Source organism: Falco peregrinus, chromosome 8 (genome assembly GCF_023634155.1).
Source record: "Falco peregrinus isolate bFalPer1 chromosome 8, bFalPer1.pri, whole genome shotgun sequence".
Lineage (NCBI taxonomy): Eukaryota > Metazoa > Chordata > Aves > Falconiformes > Falconidae > Falco > Falco peregrinus.
The window spans coordinates 15,724,803-15,747,808 of NC_073728.1; the positions used below are offsets into that span (position 1 = coordinate 15,724,803).

Here is a 23,006-nt window from a genome sequence, read left to right on the forward strand (position 1 = left end):
AGATATCCATTTTTAATGTATCAAAACCTTGGAGCACCATCTTCATTCCTTTTGCTTAAAACTCAAATAGGAAAGTGTCAGTCTACTTTCTGAAAACTAAAGCAACATACTTTATAGCTGTTGCAGTTCATATAGCATATTCCAGACTGTTAATGAGCAAGAGAACACTAACAAGTTTAAATATGTTTCAGATGGCCCATCAATAAACCACCACCACAATGAGCTCGCAATTAATTATTATTTGGTGCTGTTACGTGTTCTGCTGTGAAGAATGCATAAAATTAATTGCAATCCCTATCCTGGAATTGTTAATTCAAATATGGTAAAGATAAGATGCACCGAAAAATTCAGAACTTTGAATGACTTAGTAAGGCTCCTCCCACAATTACTTCTCAGGCTGATATTACAGAAGTACCTCTATGTTATTGCTTCACTAGAGCAAACAGATTTCAATGAAATACAGCACGAAAAAGGATGTATTTAAAAAATGGAAATTACATATGCCTGTTCCACAGCAACAGAATAAATGCTATGTCAAAGTTGGGGGGAAGGATCAGATTCTGGCTACATTGTTTTCTGTCATTTAGACAGTATAAAAATAAGATTAAAGACCCACAATCACAATGTATTTCCTGATGAAAAGGATACTTCAGGTTAAGGTCAGTGGGAGAGAGATATTCTAACATTTAATTATTTCAGACTGTATATTGAATGTGATCTATTACTTCCCAATATATAAGAAATATTTAATGATTTCTATAAGCATTCGAAGGCTACATGATGTATCATTATCCATAGCCAAATAGCACTAAGTGTTAGTTACTCGGAAACCACAGTTTGCAGAGCAGAATACAAAAAGGGAGTTGGAGAGGAACAGATGGATGAGATTGGTCACAGCCCCAAACTTCATCTCAAAATCTAGCACTAAATTAGAAGAGCCTCTAGCATTTTCTGTTTACCATAACCACTTCCAAACAAGCCTGAAGTGGTACTTCCAGTCAGACTGCATTTCAACTGCTAGCAACTGGGCAGCCATCATCAGTTGGAGTAGAGGTGAGGCTTTCCTTTTCATGGGAATACAAATACCACGTTCCAAAAAGTCAGCAGCTGATTGGGAAGCAAATGTTTGCATACAACAGACTATCACTGCTGGTTGTTAAATGTTCCTCAGTCACAGCAGAAGGAATTCTCAAGAATGATCTAGAGCTGAACGGTTAGATCTCAGCACCAACACAAAGTACATGCACTTGACCATCCTTATACAAACCAAGAGAAACCCTAGCAAAAAATGTATCGCGCCCTGTCCTAGCAGGCAAAGAACTGCTTTCATACGTGAAGACAGTCACAGTAGAGCTGTATCATTTCTGTAACAGTATCATATGTTGAAGAGATGACATTTTTATGGAATAAAAGCAAATACAAGAACCTTCTGTAAAAATCAAAGACAAACAGCTTTCTGCACAAGAGATTAAGCCTGTTGCAGACATTTACTGAATTTCACAGATCCTAGCACTGACCAGATCCAAATAAGCCTCCCTAAGTGAAAGCAAACTGAGTATAAATTAGATCACCTTTTCACAAAATTCCCAAAATAAATAAAAATCCATTGGGGTTTCACTGCTCAGGAAGCTTCTGGAGTTTAGTTTGCATTACAGTACAACAGAGTAAGTTACAAACCCACACTTCTAGGTCCCATTGTTGAAAATAAATTCTTACCTGGAATTAATTACATTTTATTTATAGCTCTGTAGTTCAACTGCATAAAATGAAACAAGACATAATTACTTTAGCTAGAAATTCAAGAGCATCAGAAACCTTCAAGATAATACAAGGAATAGAAACACATTACTGCACAGTGAGACAGTAAAAAAAGATTTCTCATGTATTCCATAATATTGTTCTCCTTCACCAAAAATCTGAATCTGCTTGCACTCGAAATGAAAATGCTTTAAGATGCTAGAGAAAAGATAAAACTTCTGTACATCCTTCTACCAGCTGAAGCGACACACATTCTCAAGTCAGTAATGTTCAAGAAAAAGATCTATACTGACTGAGGTCAAAGACAGAAATTAAAGCTGAGGTGTGAGCAAAGGACAGAACGTTGTCTGCTCAGAAAGAAATTGCTTTTAAGCATACAGCAATAAAATGACAGAAAACACAAAAGGTTGTACAGTAGAAATATTTCTAGAAAGGTGACTGTAAGAGGTGCTTCCTAATCTGCCTTCCAGATAAAACAAAGTAATATAAAAATAAAGCCACCTAAGAAAGAATCTTAAGAGTAGAATTCTGCCTTAACTGGGATGTTGAGGGAGACTAGGAAGAAGTTACTTACAAACTTCTGCGTACACACAAGATAAAGTTCTTCACTTTTAACAGTAAATTTAGCAGGGCCAACTAACAGGCGTTCAACCCCCCTACCAAAACGTCACTTCACCTCCCTTTCCAGAGTATTCGCAGACAGCATGGGTACTTTCATTTCAGCTGATACAGTTGCAGGCATATAGCCCTGTAATTGTTTTCCCCATAAAGGGATGCAGAGAATAAATAAATAAATAAATAGATAATACGTAAAAAAACCACACCAAACAAACCCACACAATATTGACAGTGACATCATTTGAGCAGTGTTCAGATCTGTCAGCTTCCTGCTAGAAAGGCATCTGGCAACGAAGACCCACCTCATAGCTGTAACATTACTTAAGTCTGTGAAAGTTGCTCTCTCATATTTCCTTTTCTGCAAAAAGAGGTCCAATTAAATAAATTCCTTTAGTATGATGCTTTTGAAACTACAGGCTGTATCACATGACTGCCACATATTTAAGTACACGCCTGAAGTAGTCAACAATCTTGCACACTTCATCAGGCTAAAACAGGACACACCGCCTGCTACATGACAGCCTCTTAAAAAGCGTTTTAGCCTAACACTAACTTAAGCAATCTTAGACTAATTACTTCAAGAAAACTAAAAGAATACTAGATTGTGACGTAACTGTTGAGCACAGTATCATCCTAAAAACACTAGTAGCCAACTACTACCTAATATTTGTTAGTAAGCCTCCCTTATTAATTTGCATACAATAGTTACAGTGTACTGAACTGTTTCCAAGTTCAAGTTAGACTCTCAAACAAAAATTCTAAGTATCTGCCTGCACGAGGAACATATAAGAAAGTAACTGAAGCATCCTTAAATCAGTACTTTTTAAAAAAAAAAAAAACACACTACCTGCAAGCAAGCATCAAGGACCATCTCTTTACAAGGATTAAAAACATATCAACCACAAAACACCTGAACCTCTCAAAAAATGAAAATACTTATTAACATGGGCCTTCATTGAAGAAGGACACACTTGATCTGTTTATGCCTGGTTAATGTCAATTTGTGTGTCTTGATTTCAATGCAGAAAATAAATTGAGAGCTTACAGGAAGTAAAGCCAGTCTAAATAATGTATCCATGATGCTCTGTTTCTGGCCAAAGCACACATTTTAATTTTCAGAGAGATTAAGAAGTTTTCCTCATACAGTAGACAACATAGAAGAAACTTTACTCCTCCTAACAGGAATAAATTAAAAATTCAAGCACAAGGTGAACTAAAGGGTTTTCTTCAAAACAACACAATTTGCTCTACCATTTACAAGATCTGCTTTTACACTACAGCAGAAGCAGCTATTCCATGTAAACAAATGATTTTAAATTTTTTTTAAATCTCATTTTCTGTATTTTTTTTCACAAACACTACATTTTTGTTTAGCTTAATTTACTTTAGCTTTTAAAACCAGTTATGAAAACTTATTCTTCCCCCATTTTTTGATATTTTTTTTTTTAAGTCATCGCTGGATGTGCTATAGCCAAATGGTGCAATTACGAAGTAGAAAAGAAGTCCAGTGAGGGTGGTGGGGGAAGAAATTTTACATAAAGTCACTTTAAATACCCAATTTTAAAAGTTTCTGTCTTTGAAGGTGCTAAAAAACTTATGTCAAAGGAAGGACTCTAAGTCAGTAGAGAAACATTTATCTTTGTCCTGAAGGTTGATTTTATCTCCACACATCTGTAGCTTTGCTAAGTCTGCTCACATAGTTTGCCTTGCTGGCTCTTAAGGACTGGGGTGGAAAGAACAAAACAAATAAAGACAACGAAACAATCCATGCATACGGCCTGTAGAGTACCACACAAAAAATTGTTACATATCTGTGAAAGGGCAGAAAAATCTTCCCTTGTTTTTCTTTGAAGACAAGGGGACTACTGAGTGAAGGCAGACACAAACAACCAAAAAACAAAAAGTTTCTTTTTAATCTTTGCAATGAGACTGACTGAGAGTAAGCACAGCTCACCATCAGCATGCTAAATGGTCAAAATAAAAATCACTAGACAATCCCTAGTCACCAGAGGGCCTACAATATTTCTTGCTCTTTAGCCATCTTCAAATCATTATGGTCTGATAAATTAATGGGACTAGATACTACTAAGACACAACAGCAAGGACCGGTAACCACTTCTTTCCATCTCCTTCACCTACACTCTTCACACCACCATATGCCAGACTTCATTTTGGATTAATGAAACTCATCCTTCTCCTATTCTTTTTCTTCCTTGTTCCTTCTCTGATTCATTTTCATGTACAATTAACACTTTCTGTTTTTCTTAAGTAGATGGAAAAGCAAACGTTTACAAGTTGTAATAGCCACCTCGTTACAGCAAGAAAGGCGTAGAGATCAGAGAGCTTCTGTCTTAGGTGGTTCTCTCAAGGTGAAGACGCTTGCTATAAGCAACCTGACATACTGCTTACGTACATGCCACCATCACCCCAGTTTCACTTTTTTTAAAGTGTCCCCATTCACATTTTAAGCTAATAATCCTGCTTGGAGGTCTGGGCAGACAAAGAATAGAACACAAACACACTGGAAGTTCTTCAGATAGCATGGCAAAGGGAGCATGGTGAATGGGTTTCCTCCACCCGAGTCACTTGACAGCTCCATACTGTAGGCCCCTGCAGAACCGAACAGCAGCGAATCTCTTCTGTCCCTCAGAGAGAGTGTTTGCAAAGAGGAACCAGAATATTTCTTGGGGTTTAGCCACCTATCTCCCACATTAGGTCTGAGAAGGAAAACAGAAAAACCTGCAGAGATATCCCGAGTATGCAATTCTCAACAGTCCAATAGTCAGAGCACAGATAAATGAATCCAGAATGACCCAGGATATTTTAAGTTACACTGAAACTTTGATTTGCAGCACTGGAACCCTTCAAAAATAAGAGCATTCTGATTTTATACCGAATCTGAATGAGAACCACCCTCTGACTATGGCCCACTATCTAAATAAAACACGATGTTGAGAATACATCAAGTACAGGGATCATACAGCCCACCTTTACATTACACTCCAACATGTGATATTTACAAAAAAATATTTTGGTGAAGAAAAAGTATGCAAAACCAGAACAGGCAAAGATAGCTGGAGACACACATTTAGACAAAGAGGTCCACACACTGCAGTTGTAACAACTACAAACACATTCCTCTTAAAGCCTCAGTTGAAACTGGAGTGCACTCTATGCCAGGCTGAATCAAAGATAACTATACAAATGCTAGAATGAAAGTGTAAACTGATCTTCAATTACAACCTAAAAATATCCTTTAGCTCATCAAGCCCATTAGACTAGATTGCTCCAACAATGCAGAAACACAGAAGACTCACCCCTATGTAAGTTAATATAACAGCTCCAAAACGTCTCTCAGTAAATCCACAACATTTCAAGCTTCACCTTTCACATCCCAAGCTCTCCGTTTCAAATATTAGCTACAATATTCCGAGTACTATTGTTATGCTAATAAGCAAACTGTTAACACAGCTACAGGCATCTGGCAAACAATTAACTAGCATTGAGTTTGGCTTTTTGTTTGATATATGAAGGTAACACTGGGGGCTTGAGGGACCGGTGTCATGACTTCTTAAAATCCAACTTTAAGTGAGCACACAGAACTGTAAAGCTACCCTACCTCTTCAAAGTGCCACCCGTTTCTCACATAGAAATAGCAGGAGCAGGGGGCCGGGGGGCCGGGGGGGGGGCGGGCGGGGCTTAAGAAAATGAGAGGCATGCATGCATACAAAACTACTGTATTTCAAAGCACAGTCCAAGTTAAGTAAGCAAGCAATATAGCTGTTTTGCCAACTAAAACAAAAGATACCTTAAATTTAAACCATTCCATACAGCTACAGATAACAAAAAACACGAGCTGTCAATTCACAGAACTCAGTTTGTTACAAACTCACAACTGAAACATAGCAGACCTTGAACATAAACGATAAATGGCTCCACATCTACAGTAACAGCAGCCACCACTACTTGAGTCCTGCACCTAGAAACCATCTAAGATGATTCCATTTACAGCTGTTGGGGCCTTCCTTTGATAGGGTGATTAATGTATTTGCAGCTGACAAAGAACTGCTTATCAGAAGCAGCTGGGAGTTTCAAACCTGTGTCTGAGTAACAGACTCAGAACTCCCACAAAACAGAACACAAATGCCTGTAAGACAGTGCAGATCAGGTATGCTGAAATCCTGTAAAACCTTGTAACATAAACAAGCTTCAGACAAAGCTCAAGTAGGAAAAACCAGTAGTAAATTACAGAAGTAAAACCTTAACTCCACATAGAAAGCCATTACGTATTTTTTGGAAGAAAAAAATCCCCTCCCTCCATCACGTAAAAGTACTTCACTTATTTCACAGAAACGGGTAGGACTTTTCTGCTGCAGTAACATCCTATTTACTGCATGGATCCACCAGCGAGCAGAGGCTGGGGGGAATTCTGCCAGAAGGCTGACAGACTTGCACGGTCAGTAAGGCCAGCCAGGCCCCAGACCCACATTCCCAAGGCTGGTGCCTTGCAGCAATGGCACTAATTCCCAAGGGTGCCGCTTCCCATATCAACCCTCATCAGTTCTCTCCACACTCTGTGACAACCTACTAGCAATTGCAGCAAATTGATCTCTTTAGAGAATCATCAAGCATGGATTTGGGGTCTTTTTCCTCACTCAGAAGACAGAGAAAATACATGACTTTTCACAGTACATTTGGTCACTGTGCTCCAAAATAGAGCCGTTAGGGATAGTTGTAGGCCTCAATGCTAACAAGATGCTGAGAGAACCATGGTGGTTTGAAATACGTGAAGTATTAGAAGATGTAAGCAGAGTCCCTCTGAGGCAGAAGTTCATTACCACAGAGAGAAGCAGGGGGCAGGGGGATGGGGGGGTGGGGGGGGGGGAAGGGGCAGAAAAAGTGGTGGAAAGTCATAGGTCAGCTATTGTTGGGATTGCATGTGTTGACATTCAATATGACAACAGCAGGTTGAATTGGATGTGCAGGGAAGGAAATAAAGGATTTTCAACCATATAGGTGTGTTGGAGCAAGGTCTGTATTAGATGAAGCTGTTACACACAGCTTTGTTCTCACATGAAACCCTACATTCATCAGCCTCCCCCTTCCCTTTTCAGCAGCAAAAATGACTGGGGCAAGAATGTTCTGAAGGCACAGCTAGCAAGCACTACCCAATTCCATAAAGGTTAGTCAGCTTCATTGGTTCTGGCTACTGTTTGAAAGAAAATGACCAGCAAGTTTAAAAAATAATAAAAATACCAGCATAATATTACACCATGAAAATTATATAATCTCTTACATTGTGTTATATTAATAAAATGTATACTATCATAGTAAAACATTACTAAGTTTTAGTATTTGACTTCTGAGATACAGCAAATACACCTGGTGAATAGCCCAAACAACCTCCACCTCTAATCATTGGCAGAGCCAAGGGATGGAACTGGATGAAACCCCAACAAGGGCAACTCTCTCCTGAGATCAACCTCCACCTTCACCTGACTGGAAATACAGAACATGCCAGAATTAACACATCATCAAAACTTTAAGCCATATGCCTAACCACATCTCATTAAGCGAATTTTGGCCAGGTAGAAGACAACAAGAAGAGAATGAGGTTACTCACTCTTTCATTGAAATTCAATACCACTAGTGTGCAGCAGGGTTCCCCCAGCCCTGCCCCTTATCCTGAGGCACAAAAAGAACTGCTCTCTCCTGCTACTCCAGGTACCTCCAGGAAAACAGAAGCACCAAACAGTTGGAAAGGAATAGCTTCAGAGACTTAAAAGGAAAAGAGAAGGCAGCAAATCAAAATGAGAGTCACTGCAAAACAGCTAACAGACACCTAAGTAGAGCATTCAGCTCAAAAGTGGAAAATGACACCTGAGGCACATGTTCCAGTTACTGTTTTGTGGCAACTTTCTCCAACCCTCAAGACCACAAATTTCTTTCCAGAGCTCGCAGGCGGGACATATGGAAACTTGCCTTACACAGTTTTAATCCAGTCAATACAACCCACAAGAAACTTCAAATGAAAACAACAGCTGGTAAGCAAACTTGATTAAATGCTGTATTTGCATATATTTTGCAACAATCCTAAGATGCCATTACAACCTTCCTTTTCATTTGCAGTTCGATGCCATCCATCACTCATACAGACGAATCCAATTTACTTTTCAGTTGGCTACCTCATTCATTCTCCACAACTGTATCCGCATACGTTGGCTCCACATGTTATGCCATGCTCAAGCACCAACAGAAGTAAGATTTCACTGTAAAATTAAACAAAGACATACGGGAAACGCCTACAGCAACCAGGACATAACATAGCCGTTATTCACACGAATGCTCAAGGCTAACCAGGTTACAGGTCTGCTTTATCACTATGCACTGCCTACAGTACTTCCAGGGTAACGTTACCTTCTCATCAACAGAGGTGATTATATCTGTTTCCCAACTCACATAGACAAACACCAGTAGACTGCCAGTCACTGATGAGTTCAGCCCAAGACGCTGAAGGCTGTTCAAAGTAACTGGATCTACTTTCACTGAATTTTATCGCTGTCTGTGGTGCCTGAAAAAGGAACCCAGCACATGCAATGAAGCAGTCGATACTCTTCTTTAAACGGCTACTAAGTAAGGAAACAGTCATCGTCAATTAATAGAAAAAAACAGTAACCTCAGAATTTGCTGGTATAAGAGTCACGCAGGGCAAGTGATATGGCCTCCTACAGAACCTGCAACAGCTTTGGCTGCATTATTAAGATACCTCTTACACTAACTACGAAGTTAGGCTCCAAAACAAAACAAGAAAAACTGAAAATTAATTAAGTGAGCATTAGCAAGATTACAACAGTATTAAACAATTTGATCACTGAATTGTACGTTGTATCTTTGGGTATTGACTCACATATTTATCTAAATCCCTCATGTCGAAAGTACAATTCACACTCTGTTTTAAAACTAAATCTAGTTTTTTTTCTTACCAGTTAGAAGAAACTTCTTCCAAACAAAGCCTCCTCTATAAAACTGCCCCCCCACACCAGATTGCAGAAAAACATTTTTTCACTAACAAAAACCATTAGTATGAAACTCATCACACACAAGTTGTTTCAAAACTGAATTAGCACTTTGCAAAATGTTAATAGTCCACTACAACCTATTTCAAATCAACTACTGCCTGCAGCGTGGTACATGGAACCAAGACCTGCACTGTCAAATCTGTTTATGAACACTAACATCCTGGATTTTGCTATACCATCAACTTGTGGGTTTTTTTCCCCCTAAAATCCATATTGATAAGTCAAATAGTTAATCTCTAAACACAATGCACAAAAGGGATCATTTCAAACCAGAAAAACAGAAGACACTTATAATCACCACAGCATTCACATTTGAATGACAGCTAAACATAAAGACACATCAAGCATTTAGCCATCTGGAAAGAAGCTGGTATTTTTTTTCATATTGTTTATTCTTAAACCCTTAAGGCAAGAGTCAGAGGTTGACCAAGACTTCCATTTAGTGAGATGCTCATTTCATATCTACAGCCATTAATGAACTGCAATATGAACAATACGCCAGACTCCTCCACTTTCATTGAATTCAAAAGATGGCTGTGTCATACCAACACAAAACAATGTGCGTACACTGCCAGATGTATGTACCATCTGAACTTACCAAAAAAGACCTATCTAGCATGGTCCTAGCATCTTTGAGTATCACTTATTTAATGAAATGGTGATAGCAATGAATATGTATTTTGTTCTTCCAGGCAAGAAAGAATATGATGGTAACACACATAACTGCAAAATTCATTATATATAAAGTGGTATTTAGCCCCTATTCAGAATTAAATGATAGTGAATGTTGCTGCAGCAAAACAAAAAAAACACGTTGCAAGCACAGCTAGCAGAGAGCTGGGACAAGAAGAATAAGAAGGATAATACAGTCCAATTTCAGCACTACATTTTTAACAATACATGAAAGGTCTAACAAGAGAAAAAAGCACATTGCGTGTACAAAAGCAAACCACCTACTCCTTTCAGTTTCTGATTTGCTGTAATTACACACACACACACCAAACACAGAAAATCTAATGTAAATGGAAGATGGCCCAAACCAATTTTTTTCCAGACTCCAGGAATAAGGGATCAACGTTGGCATACTCCCATTTTATTTCAAATGGGAGTACTTGAAAAGCGTAACAGTTTAGAACAATTCTGTTCTGTTGATATTTTAAAAAAAGTGGATTGAACACAGCAGTAATCATAAGGAGGAAAAACCCCTCAGAAGTAACATATTTAAAATGCACACGCCATGAGTGTTCTTTTGAGCATTTCTGAGTTATATTAGTATTTCAAGCAAAACTTGATTCTTAATTTTGCTGTCTGTAAAGCCAGTGGAGTGGTTTCTATAAGGGTTTTTCAGGTAGTTAGTATCTCCCATCAGTCAGCAGCTGAATGAGAGCTATCCAAATAACTATTCCTGAAATATTAACACAGAAGACTTCTCTAGATTTTCGAGTGCTAATCTTCTTGCCTGACATAAAGGAGTCATCATTTATCAATGACAGGACAGACCCTAACTTTAGATAGTATTTTTTTCCTCACATACAAACGTCTACTTCCCTTCCCTCTCACCACCCTGAAAAAAAAAATAATCTTCTTTTTCACAGCAGTCTAAACACCACCTGCATCATCACTACTACTATGTAAACATTGGTCTTTCTCTATGCACAGTCAAAATGTCAATAAACCTTCTCCCTTTTGTTGCCTAACACAACTATTCCAGGTTTCCAGCTCTTCAGGGAGTTTTCTTTTTGTAGCTTGTAATGCCAGGGGCTCCTGAAACATTTGTTCAGAATACATTCATTACAGCCAGCAGGGGAAAATTAATTGTGAATTGGCAGCGGCTAAGTTTTCCAAACAAGTCTAATTCCGTGGGAGCTAAGCATGTTAACTCCCTTTGGTCCTTGAAAAACTTCAGCAAGTCTTTCTCTCTCACACAAGACATGGGAAGATTTCTTTCTAAATAGAAGCCCTCTGGAGTCTTTACTCAGAGAGGGGGGAAAAAAAAAAACAAACACAAAAAACCACACAACAAAACAAAAGAAAAAAAACCCACAAACTTTCCTGTATAGCTTCTGATTTCCACACAGATTAACTCACAGTTCAAGTAACAAGCAAAATAATTAATAAGAACCCCTCTAAAGAAATAACTTAAGTAGCGAACGTAAGACTTCAAGACTATTTATTTCAAAAGCAGAAGCTTGTTTCAGTTAAAAAAAAGTACAGGTGAGATGCAGGACAATCATCCAGTTTATTGATGACAAATTATGACACAGGCTAGAGGATCAGAGGAAGTTACCCACTTGGTTTTGTCCTGGATAGATTGAGGAACAGTTTTCATTAGCTGCACAGGCCTTACTACTCATGAAAGAGAAAAGGTACGAATAAGCCTTTCAAGGCTTAAACTGCTGCAAAATGGCAATCTCACCTCGATCAGATTTGTAAACCCCCTGAATTACTTCTATTTTTAGAAAAGCTACACCATCACAAGTAGCCTTGTTTATTATTGCTCTCCCTACTTCTGCTCTACTGTACTTCTATCCCACCTTTGTGGTGTTTAGCATCTAGGATAAATTCAACAAAAATCCTAAGAACCCCCCATCAAAATCCTTACTGAACTAGTTAAGAAAGCCTTACAGAAAAGGTTACAGCTGGCAGAATGAGAATTCCAATAGCTGCTCAACCAGGGAACCAGCAAAGACATTCTGCAACTGGCCTCTAGACAGGGGCTGCAGGGTTCTGACAAGCTACGGACAGAGAAGTTAGTATATGACCTAGAACTCAGCTATCTCCCTTATTCATAAAACACATCACTTACAAAAGGTCAGTGTTCAAATCACTTCCACTAACAGCAAAATCGTAAGCCTGAAGTTTGCAGTCTGGTTTCACTTCTGGCTTGTGCTCAGAAACAATAAAGTTGGCAAGCAGAGAATGTTAGCGGAAAGCTTTGTAACACTCAAAATATTATCCATCAAATTTGTCACCAAATTAGTATCACGGGGGGGTATTAAAAAAATAATAAATAAAACATATCAGTTTAGGCAAGGTCACAGCAGGCAAACTATGCCACCAAAGACTGCATTCAACAAAAAATGCCTGTCCTACAGGAATAGAACTGAATGGTGCCTACATTAAGTAGCAATTAGACTCCTTAAAACATAGAAACATGGTAGAATTACACCCCAAACCCTCTACATGAAATTCTGGCCTTATCACCATTAATGACATGCAACACTGCAAGACTAACAAAACAAAAGAAAAAAGGCTAGAAAAGACTATATGCCCTCAAAACATCTAGTTTGAGGAGAAACATAAATAAGGAGCTACTTCTATATGGACATCGCTGAAATTTATAAAGATGTGTTTAGCTTAAGTCTGTCTGCCCCACAGGCACACCAGCCAAGAGAGCAGCTGCAGAGCAGGTATATGCACCTTTTCAACCAGTCACCTTCTGTAGCAGCTGAAGGTCACCCACCTACTCACTGGAAGGACAGAACCTTGTAACGGTAGCTTTCAGGGAAACGTGGAAACACTAACTACCACTCCACCGTTCACAGATAATGGGAAGGAATAAACCCATGCCCAAATTAAAAGAAATAATCCTCAACTGTAGGATGGTCTCCAGGTGGATGCCCAAAGTCCATTCCAGAGTTTGAACAAACCCACCACATAAAGGGGATTATCCCACCAGGATTTCTGACTTGTCTCTCTTCCAAAGGCCAAAATAGAGACATGCTGGATTCTAACATCTTTGGAGCTGGAACTATTTTTAGTTGACCTGTACACTGATACCCAAATTAGAAGAAACGGGAGATAATTATGTAATTTTTCCTTCCATCAGAAAATCTGTAACTTAGATATTCAGGTTTGCCAATAAAAAAGGTCAGCTCAGCTGTTGATGGATTGATGAGAATGAGATAGTATCTTCTATAATGATCTGAAGGTCTTCTAAGGTTTTAGGGAAGAGAGATGAACAGAGGAACTGATTAGTCAAATAAAAAAAAAAAAATAAAAAAAAGACACACAATTTCCAGGAATGCAGGTCTCAGCTTCTTTGAATCATATCAAATTCTCCTTTGGTCTACGCACTCCATTTTCTTCTACTGATTGAAAAATCACTGCATTTTTGTGAAGGAAAATGATAGGGAGGGTGCATGTTAATATTCACTAATAGCTAGTATTTTACTGGGAATCTGGAAAACATTCTATCAGATAAGCTGTACTGCAAAACCATTTGGCTCAATGGAGCCTCATCTTTGATGCTGAATCTCTAGCCAGAAAAAGAAAGAGCTCAGAGCCAGCCATTAGCCTCTACACATCAGACTGAATTCTGTGATTCCAAATATCAGTCTTTGTTAGACTACAGTCATCCATCTTCCTCCCTATCTACCATTCATACAAATGGTATCCTTATTACCAGCTCTAAGAAGCATGTTCATTCAAGCATTCCATAGTTTTCTTTTTCATACATGTAACAACCAATACAGCAAAGCACTGAAGCAAGAGGGCTCACTATGGCAATAAATGCTGCCAGTGCACCCTCATGAAACCAATGAGCAACTTATTTAAACCTCCCAATTTAGGAGCATTCCCAAAAGCAAATCTAAGCACTGGAGTAGTGCTATGGCACCTGCCACAACAAAGCAAAGTCATCAGTTCTGAATGGATGTACTGGTGACATAAAAATTACAGGTTTACACCGGAAAGTAAGACAGATTTAGACGACATTAAAACATTACAACAGTTCACTTAATGGAGGTGTCTATAGCACAATCACTAGGCATAAGAAAAAAACAAGTACAGAATCAGGTCTTACACATATCCTCTTTAAAGTGAGCATAACAGTAAAAAAAAAAAAAACCCACCCACATGCTAACCAGTGCAATCAGTAATTTCTTATAACAGAAAGTTTTCCTTACAAAGAAGTTATTGAAGTAATTCTATGTAAGAAATAAAAGTACTGATAAAGACTTACAGATCTACCACAACAACATATAACTTGAGTGGAACAAAAAATGCTTTAAGGAAGATACTATGCAAGTACTGCACAGGCTTTTTTTTTTTTTCCAAAAGTTTTTATAACATGCTGATTTTCTAAATTTTTCATATGAAGTAGCTTTCTCAGTTTACCAATATATCTATCCCAGGCACTATGTGGTGAGTGGAATTTACAAGTTCATTTGTATCAACAAGTCATTCACACGAGCCCCTCATTTCTGTTCAGTCAGTTCCCTGACATAAAATACATATATCTTTATGCATAAGCAAGACTCAAGAATGAAATACAAAAATACAAAGCAGAACCTGTTCTCAATGATACTAATTGCTCAAGACCTTTAGCATTATCATATTCATTAAGGATGAAACACAGGCATCTTAACAGGGGGCTAGAGGGAGTTTTCAGTAATGAAGCTATAGGTCTTCACGCCTAGGAAAGCTGCAGTTATGACATCAGCATCATTAGGAAAGCCTAAAGAATGTTCCGCTCAATGGGGGAGGAGATCTGCTGCTTCAGTAGCAGGATGCAAGACTCTGCACAGTATGGTGCATTTTAACTGACCCCTATCATACTGAACAAGTAAGGAGGAAAGTACAGTCACAAAACATGAAGCATTATTCCCAAATAACTGTATCTGTTAAAAACATTAAGTTTTTAAGAAAATACCAATACAATACAACCCTCCGTTTGCAACTACTTAGAAAAAAAAAAAAAAAAAAAAGCTGCATTTTATGCAGCAAGCAAAAGCACCTCCTGGCTCCATCCTATTCCAGAAGGATTATTTTTTAATGTAATTAAGACTACCATACTACATGATGCTTCTCTAATTGTAAATACACACACAAAAGTACCATTTGGGGTTTAAATCCCTTCTTCACAAATTCATACAAGACTACTCAGAGTTCATCTTCAACTGGGCAAAGAGCAACAGGAAGCAGTCACTACTGAGAACTCTGTACTGCTCTTCAAGTCTTCCTTCTACGACTTCTAACACTCAGTTATTACAAAATCTTTGCTGTCCCTCAAGTGATAACAACTGAATAGTACTCAGAACTGGGAAACAAAAATGAAAACTGTGTGTTATCACATATGCTGAAGTCTGACCTGCAGTGTTTCCAGGATGAGTTTTTCTCATTTTACCTGTAAATTTCCACCAGTTTTATTCAGCTCTACCCTTCAACTGAGCTCCCCTGAAACACATTAACACAAAGTAACTTGGGCTTTTGGCTGAGTATTAAGTTACTGGCAGCAGTCTACTTAAAAAGTACAAAGGGATCCAAAAATTTCTTTTCCATGGTACCGAAGTACATAATGTCCTATAAGACATCTTGTAATGCAAGTTCAACAAAGTTCAATGGCAGTTTTTTCTGTTTGAATTATAAACACCTGTTAAAGAGAGAAAAGGAAACTGGAAATCTACCAAAAATCTCATTACACCACTACAACACTAGTGGCTATGATGCAGCACATCAGCAGACAATTTAGGCAAAAGTGATAAAAAGGCAGGCACTTTTTAACTCAGTTTTTCAGGATGACCATAAAAGTGATCCTGAAAATTCTGAGACACCCAAAATTCTGTCACTAGAAAGCTATTTCTGGTCTCAATGAAATACCATCACACCACACCAGTGTTACTAATTCAGTAACAGAGTTTGGTTTATATAGATCTTTTTCAAAACATTTGTGTCCTTCCCTTTTCATCACCCCCTCTACTTACATGGCCTGTCTTCCTAAATATCAGTCAGTTACACACACTCATACAACAGTAAAGGCAGTGTATCAGGTAATAGTCTCCTTTTTTAGTATGATATCGTAGTGGACAAAACTGAAGCGTGAACGCAGACGTGATAACCAACCTGTTCCTTGAAATACATCAGTTTCCAATGCAATGTAAAAGCATGCTAACATACCATAGCTGCTTGAGCAATGCTAAGGCAACTATGCAAATAAATAGTTAAAATATTTCCTAGCAAAAAAAGTACTTAAAAATGCAATTTAGAATTGTTTTGGTAAAACAAAGATTAGAGATTAACCCCATCACTATTAGAGCATAAAATAGACTTTCAAAGACAAACTGGGACAGGAAAAAAACCCAAACAAACAAAACCAAAATTAAGAAAAGCACCCTCCCCCAAACTTGAAATCAGGTCCAAGACAAATGTGCCACACAAATACAACCATATAACTGCCCTTATAAAGGACTAAATACTTATGATTTGCCCAAAACTGAAAAATGTTCGTAACAAAGGATTTCTTTCACAACTTTCCACATACACCTTCTGAAGAAATCTGTTACATTTTTGCAAATATTTTTGGTAAGCATAGAGTTTAGAGTCAAAATAAATTGTCATTTTCCCTACCTCCAAGCTTTTTAGAGAAACTACAAGAACATTTAGTACTCCTTCTGCTTGCTGGCTGACTTACAACAGCAATACATAATGCAAAAACTAACTGTCATGTTGTCGGGCAAGCAAGAACAGAAAGAAAGGGTAAAAGTATTTTATTAATAGGAATCAATAGACAGTCAACCTGCAACGTTCGCTCTTTAAATACATCTAATTTGGGAAAGACTGCCAATACAACCCAAACCACCCACTATTTTTGCTCTAATCAAAATGTACCATTCTTGAATCAACTTAGTCACTGTATTACTGCTTCCTACTCAGTCTGACTGCCAATCAAAATTACCATTACCATTCCAGAAATCAACTGCTGGCTTCTGTACGTTCTCATCAGTGGAAACACACACTCTAATGCCTGTAACAACTGCAGAACAAGCCCCTGTAAGATAGTTCAACTAATATTTGATTGTCTGTGTCAGCATTCCCGAAGGGAGGCCGACAAAGGATGTTCAAGTGAGCTACTCAAGAACTTAACTGTGCTTAAAATGACCAATCTTCAACTGATATTTAAGTGACAAACTGCAGTGCTTATTAATTCTGCTACATGGTTTCCATTTGCCATCTATTCAACTGGCTTCTATAAACAAGACTTCAGACAGCCCAAGTAGTCACTCCAAGTCATCTAAGTAGATGCCACACATGCAAAAGTGAGTCAATTAACATACGAATTATAAATACCACTTCCCCATCTCTGGCTCCTCCAGAAAGATGAAGAACATCTGGAAGAGCAAGGTTGTATACGTCTTCCTAAGAAATACATTTTCCTGGGAAAAGTTACACTACAGCTAGAAGAAAAGTCATTGTGGATTTCACTTGCTGGTCCTGTAGCTATTAGTTTCCCTGGGTGTACATCACCTTCTGTATCAACAGCATTAAAGGCCTTTGAGTTTGCAAATTAGCATCTCCAGCTGAACCAAGGGCTCACTACAAAGCTGGTAATTCAAGTATTGCCTCCTGCTTGGGGGGAGTGGCATTTCAGAGGGAAGAAGTATGCGCACAACAATGCCGTTTGCTCGAATGCATTTAGCTCCACATGCACTGAGGAATCACTTCCAACAGGACCATGCAGACCCAGGCAACACCACAAGAGCATACTGAACCCTTCAGTGCTGACCCAGAACCCCTCTTCATCCCCCTCTCATCCACATACTCAGGGGGGAAAAAACCAAACAAAAGGTCTCTCTCAGTTCACGGAAAAACGATAATCGAGGAGGTCGTCTGGCATCCAAGGGCTACGCCTTACAGCCACGGAGACCAAACACAGCAACAGGCACAGCAACTCAAGCCTTCTGCAGTGCATCTGCTCTCACTCAAGCAAAGACTCCTAAATACAACAGACGACATGCAAGTGCTCCCCAAGGCACCAAATAAACCAAGTTACAAGAAATACTAAGGGACTGGGCTGAGAATAAGGAATCATCAATCCTACTGTATCTACCTGTCAGCAGGAAGCCTTAACACACGCATCACTAAACAGCAACAAAAGCAGATGCTGAGTCACAAAAAAAGTTCCACCAATCTTCATTTCATTGAACACAAGTTACTTTCCTAGATGAGTCACTTCCCTGAAAATTTATTCACAGCTCTCACAAAGCAGCTGATCAACAAAACGTTTTCTTAACTTCTATATTCTTAAATCCAGACAGTTACTTGTACCTTTCCAGTGAATCAGACAAGATCTGCCCATTCAGAACTGCAACAGTACCTCTGAAACCTACTGCTAAACTCAGCAGGATCAAAAAATAATCAGTCTGATTTTTCAGCTGAAACTGGCCCAGTATTTTGTTTCAGTTAACGGAGCAATTGAGCCTTCATGACTGAACCTTGCCAATACAGCCCAGCCAAGAAACCAAATCAAACTCGCTAAGGAAACACAGCAGGCTACAATAAGCAGCTGCCTGCAGGGTTCTCAGCTATTTACCAAGAGTCTCACAGAAATGAGACTAAGTCATTTACTGCATCAACTTTCCTCTCATTACAAGTACAAAGTTGCACTGAGAACTTCAAACCGATTAAATTTTTTTCTAGTTTTGTACACAAAGTATTTTACAAATACATTAATTAATATTCTAACCTCCTATCTTCCCCTTTACTAGACAAGCAACTGCAAATAACAGCAAAACTATGCTGCCAGAACAACCCCCAAAATACACAGCCTCCCACATGTTTGTAGTATTTGACAGTACCATAACTAAATAAAAATTCCTAAAGCTTGTCTCCTAGCTACCTTTTCCATTTTCCATTCTGCAACTACAAAAGATACTCCTTGTATCAGTTTTCCTCCCTTCTCCAAATACTTTAGGCACTTCAACAATACCATTTTCTACTTTATTCTTTAAAAAAAATTTAACACTTGACAAAAAAATTACGTAAAGAACACTTAACCTGCCAACAGAAACAGCAGCATTGTGCCACAGGAAGCATTCCAAACATTCTAAATATTTTTAAAAGAAAAACAAATCTTCAGTTATCTTTAACATAAACCTGTTAACATGCCTACATCTCACAGTAGTTCTAGCTGCTGATTATCTTAAAATAATCCCATCCTCTATAATATTCTACAATTTTGTAAAGAAAGTTAACTTTAGCAGGAGGCGATAAAAGGAAAATGCAAAACACCCAATCCATCCATGACAGATTGGGAAAAAACTCTCCACAAGGTAATAAAATTAATTGTATGCTACTCTGTACGATCTACTTTACCAACCCCAAATTTTCCCTCAGGAATGAGCACGAACTCCAAATGATGCTTGTCAAGATAAGAGGAAATTTATCTGTTCATCTTTTTGGCTAGTTCCACTGCATATCATGTAGGCTGAAGACTAATTAATCAAAGCACTGCAAGAGAACTGTTGAAATTTCTAGTGAACAGGGGGGACAGAAGGTGCAGAGGTCATAAAACTTTCTTTAGTGACTTGAATGAAAACCTGTTCCGTATTTTTCAGGCCCTTGGGTTGCTTCCCACCCCCGCCTCTTTACATTTCTCCATACAAGCTTTGAATAACTGTTACTCGAGGTGATCAGCAATTTTTGAACAAACTGGCCTGTATGCACTTTGTCCATCTACCATACATAATAGGGAACTCAAGACTTCTATAAGGAAACAGTCAGAAAAAAGTTTTATTTGCAAAAAGTCAAGAAATACAACAAGGTCAGAAAATGTGTAGTCTGGCCTGTGGCTGTCCTATAGAGAAGGCCAGATGATTTTGAACTCACACTGACGGGGGCACAGCAGATGACTGCTTAGCATAAATGTATTTTTCTTTAAATATTACGTAAATAGCAAATTTGGTTCAAATTCATGAGAATCTAATTGGACTGCAGCACATCTTAAACGTCTGCCATTTATCTGAGCCCTTCTCACATTGCTGGAATTTCTCTCCCATAAATTACTTACTGAGCCTTCCAGAACAGGCAGGGCCTTACCTAGAAATTTTTACTTCTTTCTAAAGGAATTAAATAAAGAGGAAAGAAGGAAAGTCATTTGAAGTATTGATACAAAAGCTTTGCAGGCCACCTTTCAGCCATCACCATGAGACTAATGCCAGTGTCATCAGAGGCACAAATCAAAGCTGAAATCAAATTTTAAATTTCTAAGTTCAATTCAGCTGAAAGTAATTCTGTTTCTGATACACCCCTCTTGAACCAAGACCACCATATGCCTATTTTAGTACTCTGAACCATACTTCAGTGCAAAAGATCTCACTGACTGTTGGCTGTCACAGCACCAAGTATTCTATAAACATTCTGCAATTATTAAACACATGCAATATTCATTAGGAAGGTTTTTCATACAAAATATGTGTCAAGCTCTATGCATCTTACAGCAGGTTAAAGCACAACACTTGCTCAGAAAGACTAACGTGGTGACCACTATATTCTCTAACACAGAGCAGTCTCGGATGTTCACGATGGATTTAATACATCACTAGCAAGCTTCTCACAAAATAAACCTGTGAGAACAAGATTTTTACTTCCAGTTTTGCACTCAGGATATCAAACGATCGATGGGGCACAGAAGAAACCAGCACAGGGCACAAACCAGATCCCATAAGCTGTTGGCTGTACTCTTCCTTTTTATTCAGATGTCTTAGGATGGACAATCCTGCAAGCCCTTAATTCAGGGCTCGTAACTGGAATCTCTTTCACAAAGCTGTACTTGCAACACTACGCCTTTCATCAATATTAAACAGTATCCCATTAGCCTTCAGCACCTGCCTCTTGGAGGAAAAAGAAAGAAGTATTTTTATGCTCTATTAGATACAAACTATGAAAAACTGGAGCTCCTTTCGTGTAAACGAAGTCATCTGCCCATACAGACAGCACCTGATGCCAGAAAACACAAGATTTAATTAAAATAACTTAAGTTTTGTTTGTGTCTGTATCGAGTTGCTTAGTCAACTTGCACAGCAACAACAAGAAACCCTAAAACATGTAAAACAAGCCGCGCCAGCGCGTTAACCCAGCGGAACACTCTCCCGGCCCGCCAGCACCCGCTGTTCACCAAAGCATCTGGCAGGGGGTGGGCGGCAGGGCCACGCCAGGCGGGAGCGGCCGGGCCATCCCCGCGGGCCCCGCGGCCCGGCAGCCCACCCCTCAGCGCCGCCGGCCCGGCCCCGCCGCCGGCCCGCACCCGGCCCCCGCCGCCGGCCCCGGGCCTTCCCCCCGGCCACCCCTCGGCGCTGGCCGCCCCCGCCGCCCCCCTCCCGGCCGCCCCTCACCCCGCAGGCCGGCTGCGCGCACGGCCCGGCCCCCGCGGCGGGCCGGCGCGGCCCCGCGCCCTCACCTTCTCCTGGGCCTTGCGGTAGCGCTGCAGGGCCTGCTGGGTCAGGTCCCGCACGCGGAGCTGCCCGTCCTTGCAGGGCACCACGATCCCCGTCCGCCCGAAGCACACGGTCACTTTCATCTCAGCGCACCGCCATGCCCTGCCCGCCGAGAAACGGCGGCCGCCGCCGCACGGCCCGGCCCGGCCCGGCCCGGCCCGGCAGGGGGGTGGCGCAGGTGCGGGAGGCCCGGCGGGCGGCGCCGGCAGGTGCCTGTGCCCGGGCCCGCGGCGGGGGGGCGGCCCGGCAGGTGCGCGGAGCCGCGGGGGCTGCGCCTCACCGCGCGCGGGCAGCGCCGGGAGCCGGGCTGCGGCCGGCGGGCTCCTTCCGCCGCGGCGGGCCGCTGTGCCCGCCCCTCCCCGCCCGGCGCTCCGGGGAGGCGCGGGCCGGACCGGGCGGGGCGGCCCGTGCGGCGGGGGGCGCGGCGGGGCGGCCGGGGGCACGGCGGCGGCGGCGGCGGCGGGGCGGGGGGCGGCCGGGCCGGGCCGCCCCGTGGGTCAGCGCGCGCGGGGCGCCGTGGCGGGGGCGCGCGGTTCGCTCGGGCCGCGCCGCGCACGGCGGGAAACCCCTGCAGCACCCCGCGCGCGCTGGGCACGGGAGCCCGCCGCACCCCCCCGCGGATCGGAGCGGGGCACCCCCGCACGGCAGCCGCGCTGCACCCCCGCCGCACCCACACCGCCGCACCCCCGCAGCAGCACCCCTCGTTCACCCCCACTGCAGCATCCCCGCAGCTGCACCCCCGCTGCACCCATACAGCTGCACCCCCGCAGCAGCACCCTGTGCAGCCCTCACAGGCCGCGGAGCCGCAGGCGGTGCTGACCGGTAACCACCCGTTACGGAGGCACTGCGCTGTAAGGGACAGCTCTGCCGGGGGTGACCCCCGCACACCCCACCAGGCCCCCAGCACGGCACTGCGCCGCCCCGCGCCATACCATGGCGGGCACAGTGGCACCGAGCAGGCCCTGCGTCATGCACCACACAGCCCGGGAGCGGTAATGCACAGTAACCTGCACTGTGGCGCGACCACCGGGGCCGCAGCACGGCCCTCGCCCTGCCGAGCAGCGACACGCGGTGACACGCACGCCCATGGGCAGCTGCGTGCGGCAGCAACACAAGGCCTCACGTGCACCCCACTGCATGCCCTGCAATTTGCAGGAGCTCCCGAGCACCGTATCCGCTCTGCGGCACTCAGCAACACCGCAGCCCCATACAGCAGCAGCCGTGCCCTTCCACGCGCGGTACAGCAAAGCCGCACGGCCTGTGCAACAGGGTGTCAGGCCCTGCAGCGTGCCCCAGACACTTGCTGCTCTGCAAAGTGCGTGTGTCAGTACCACATGGC

General features: G+C 41.4%; 1 protein-coding gene across 5 annotated transcripts in view; it reads right to left on the reverse strand.

The window, feature by feature from the left end:
* PARD3B (par-3 family cell polarity regulator beta) overlaps positions 1 to 22,043 on the reverse strand; it is a 413,399-nt gene extending 391,356 nt beyond the window's left edge. For 2 of the 5 annotated variants that reach the window (XM_055812187.1, XM_055812185.1), the window contains exon 1: positions 21,631 to 22,037. In XM_055812187.1, the coding sequence (XP_055668162.1) occupies positions 21,631 to 21,750 (120 nt within the window). In that variant the 5' untranslated portion in view covers positions 21,751 to 22,037. Of the gene's footprint in view, positions 1 to 21,630 lie in introns of all 5 variants that reach the window. The other 3 variants (XM_055812186.1, XM_055812184.1, XM_055812188.1) reach the window with 2 other exon arrangements.
* Between the last annotated feature and the right edge of the window lie 963 nt (positions 22,044 to 23,006).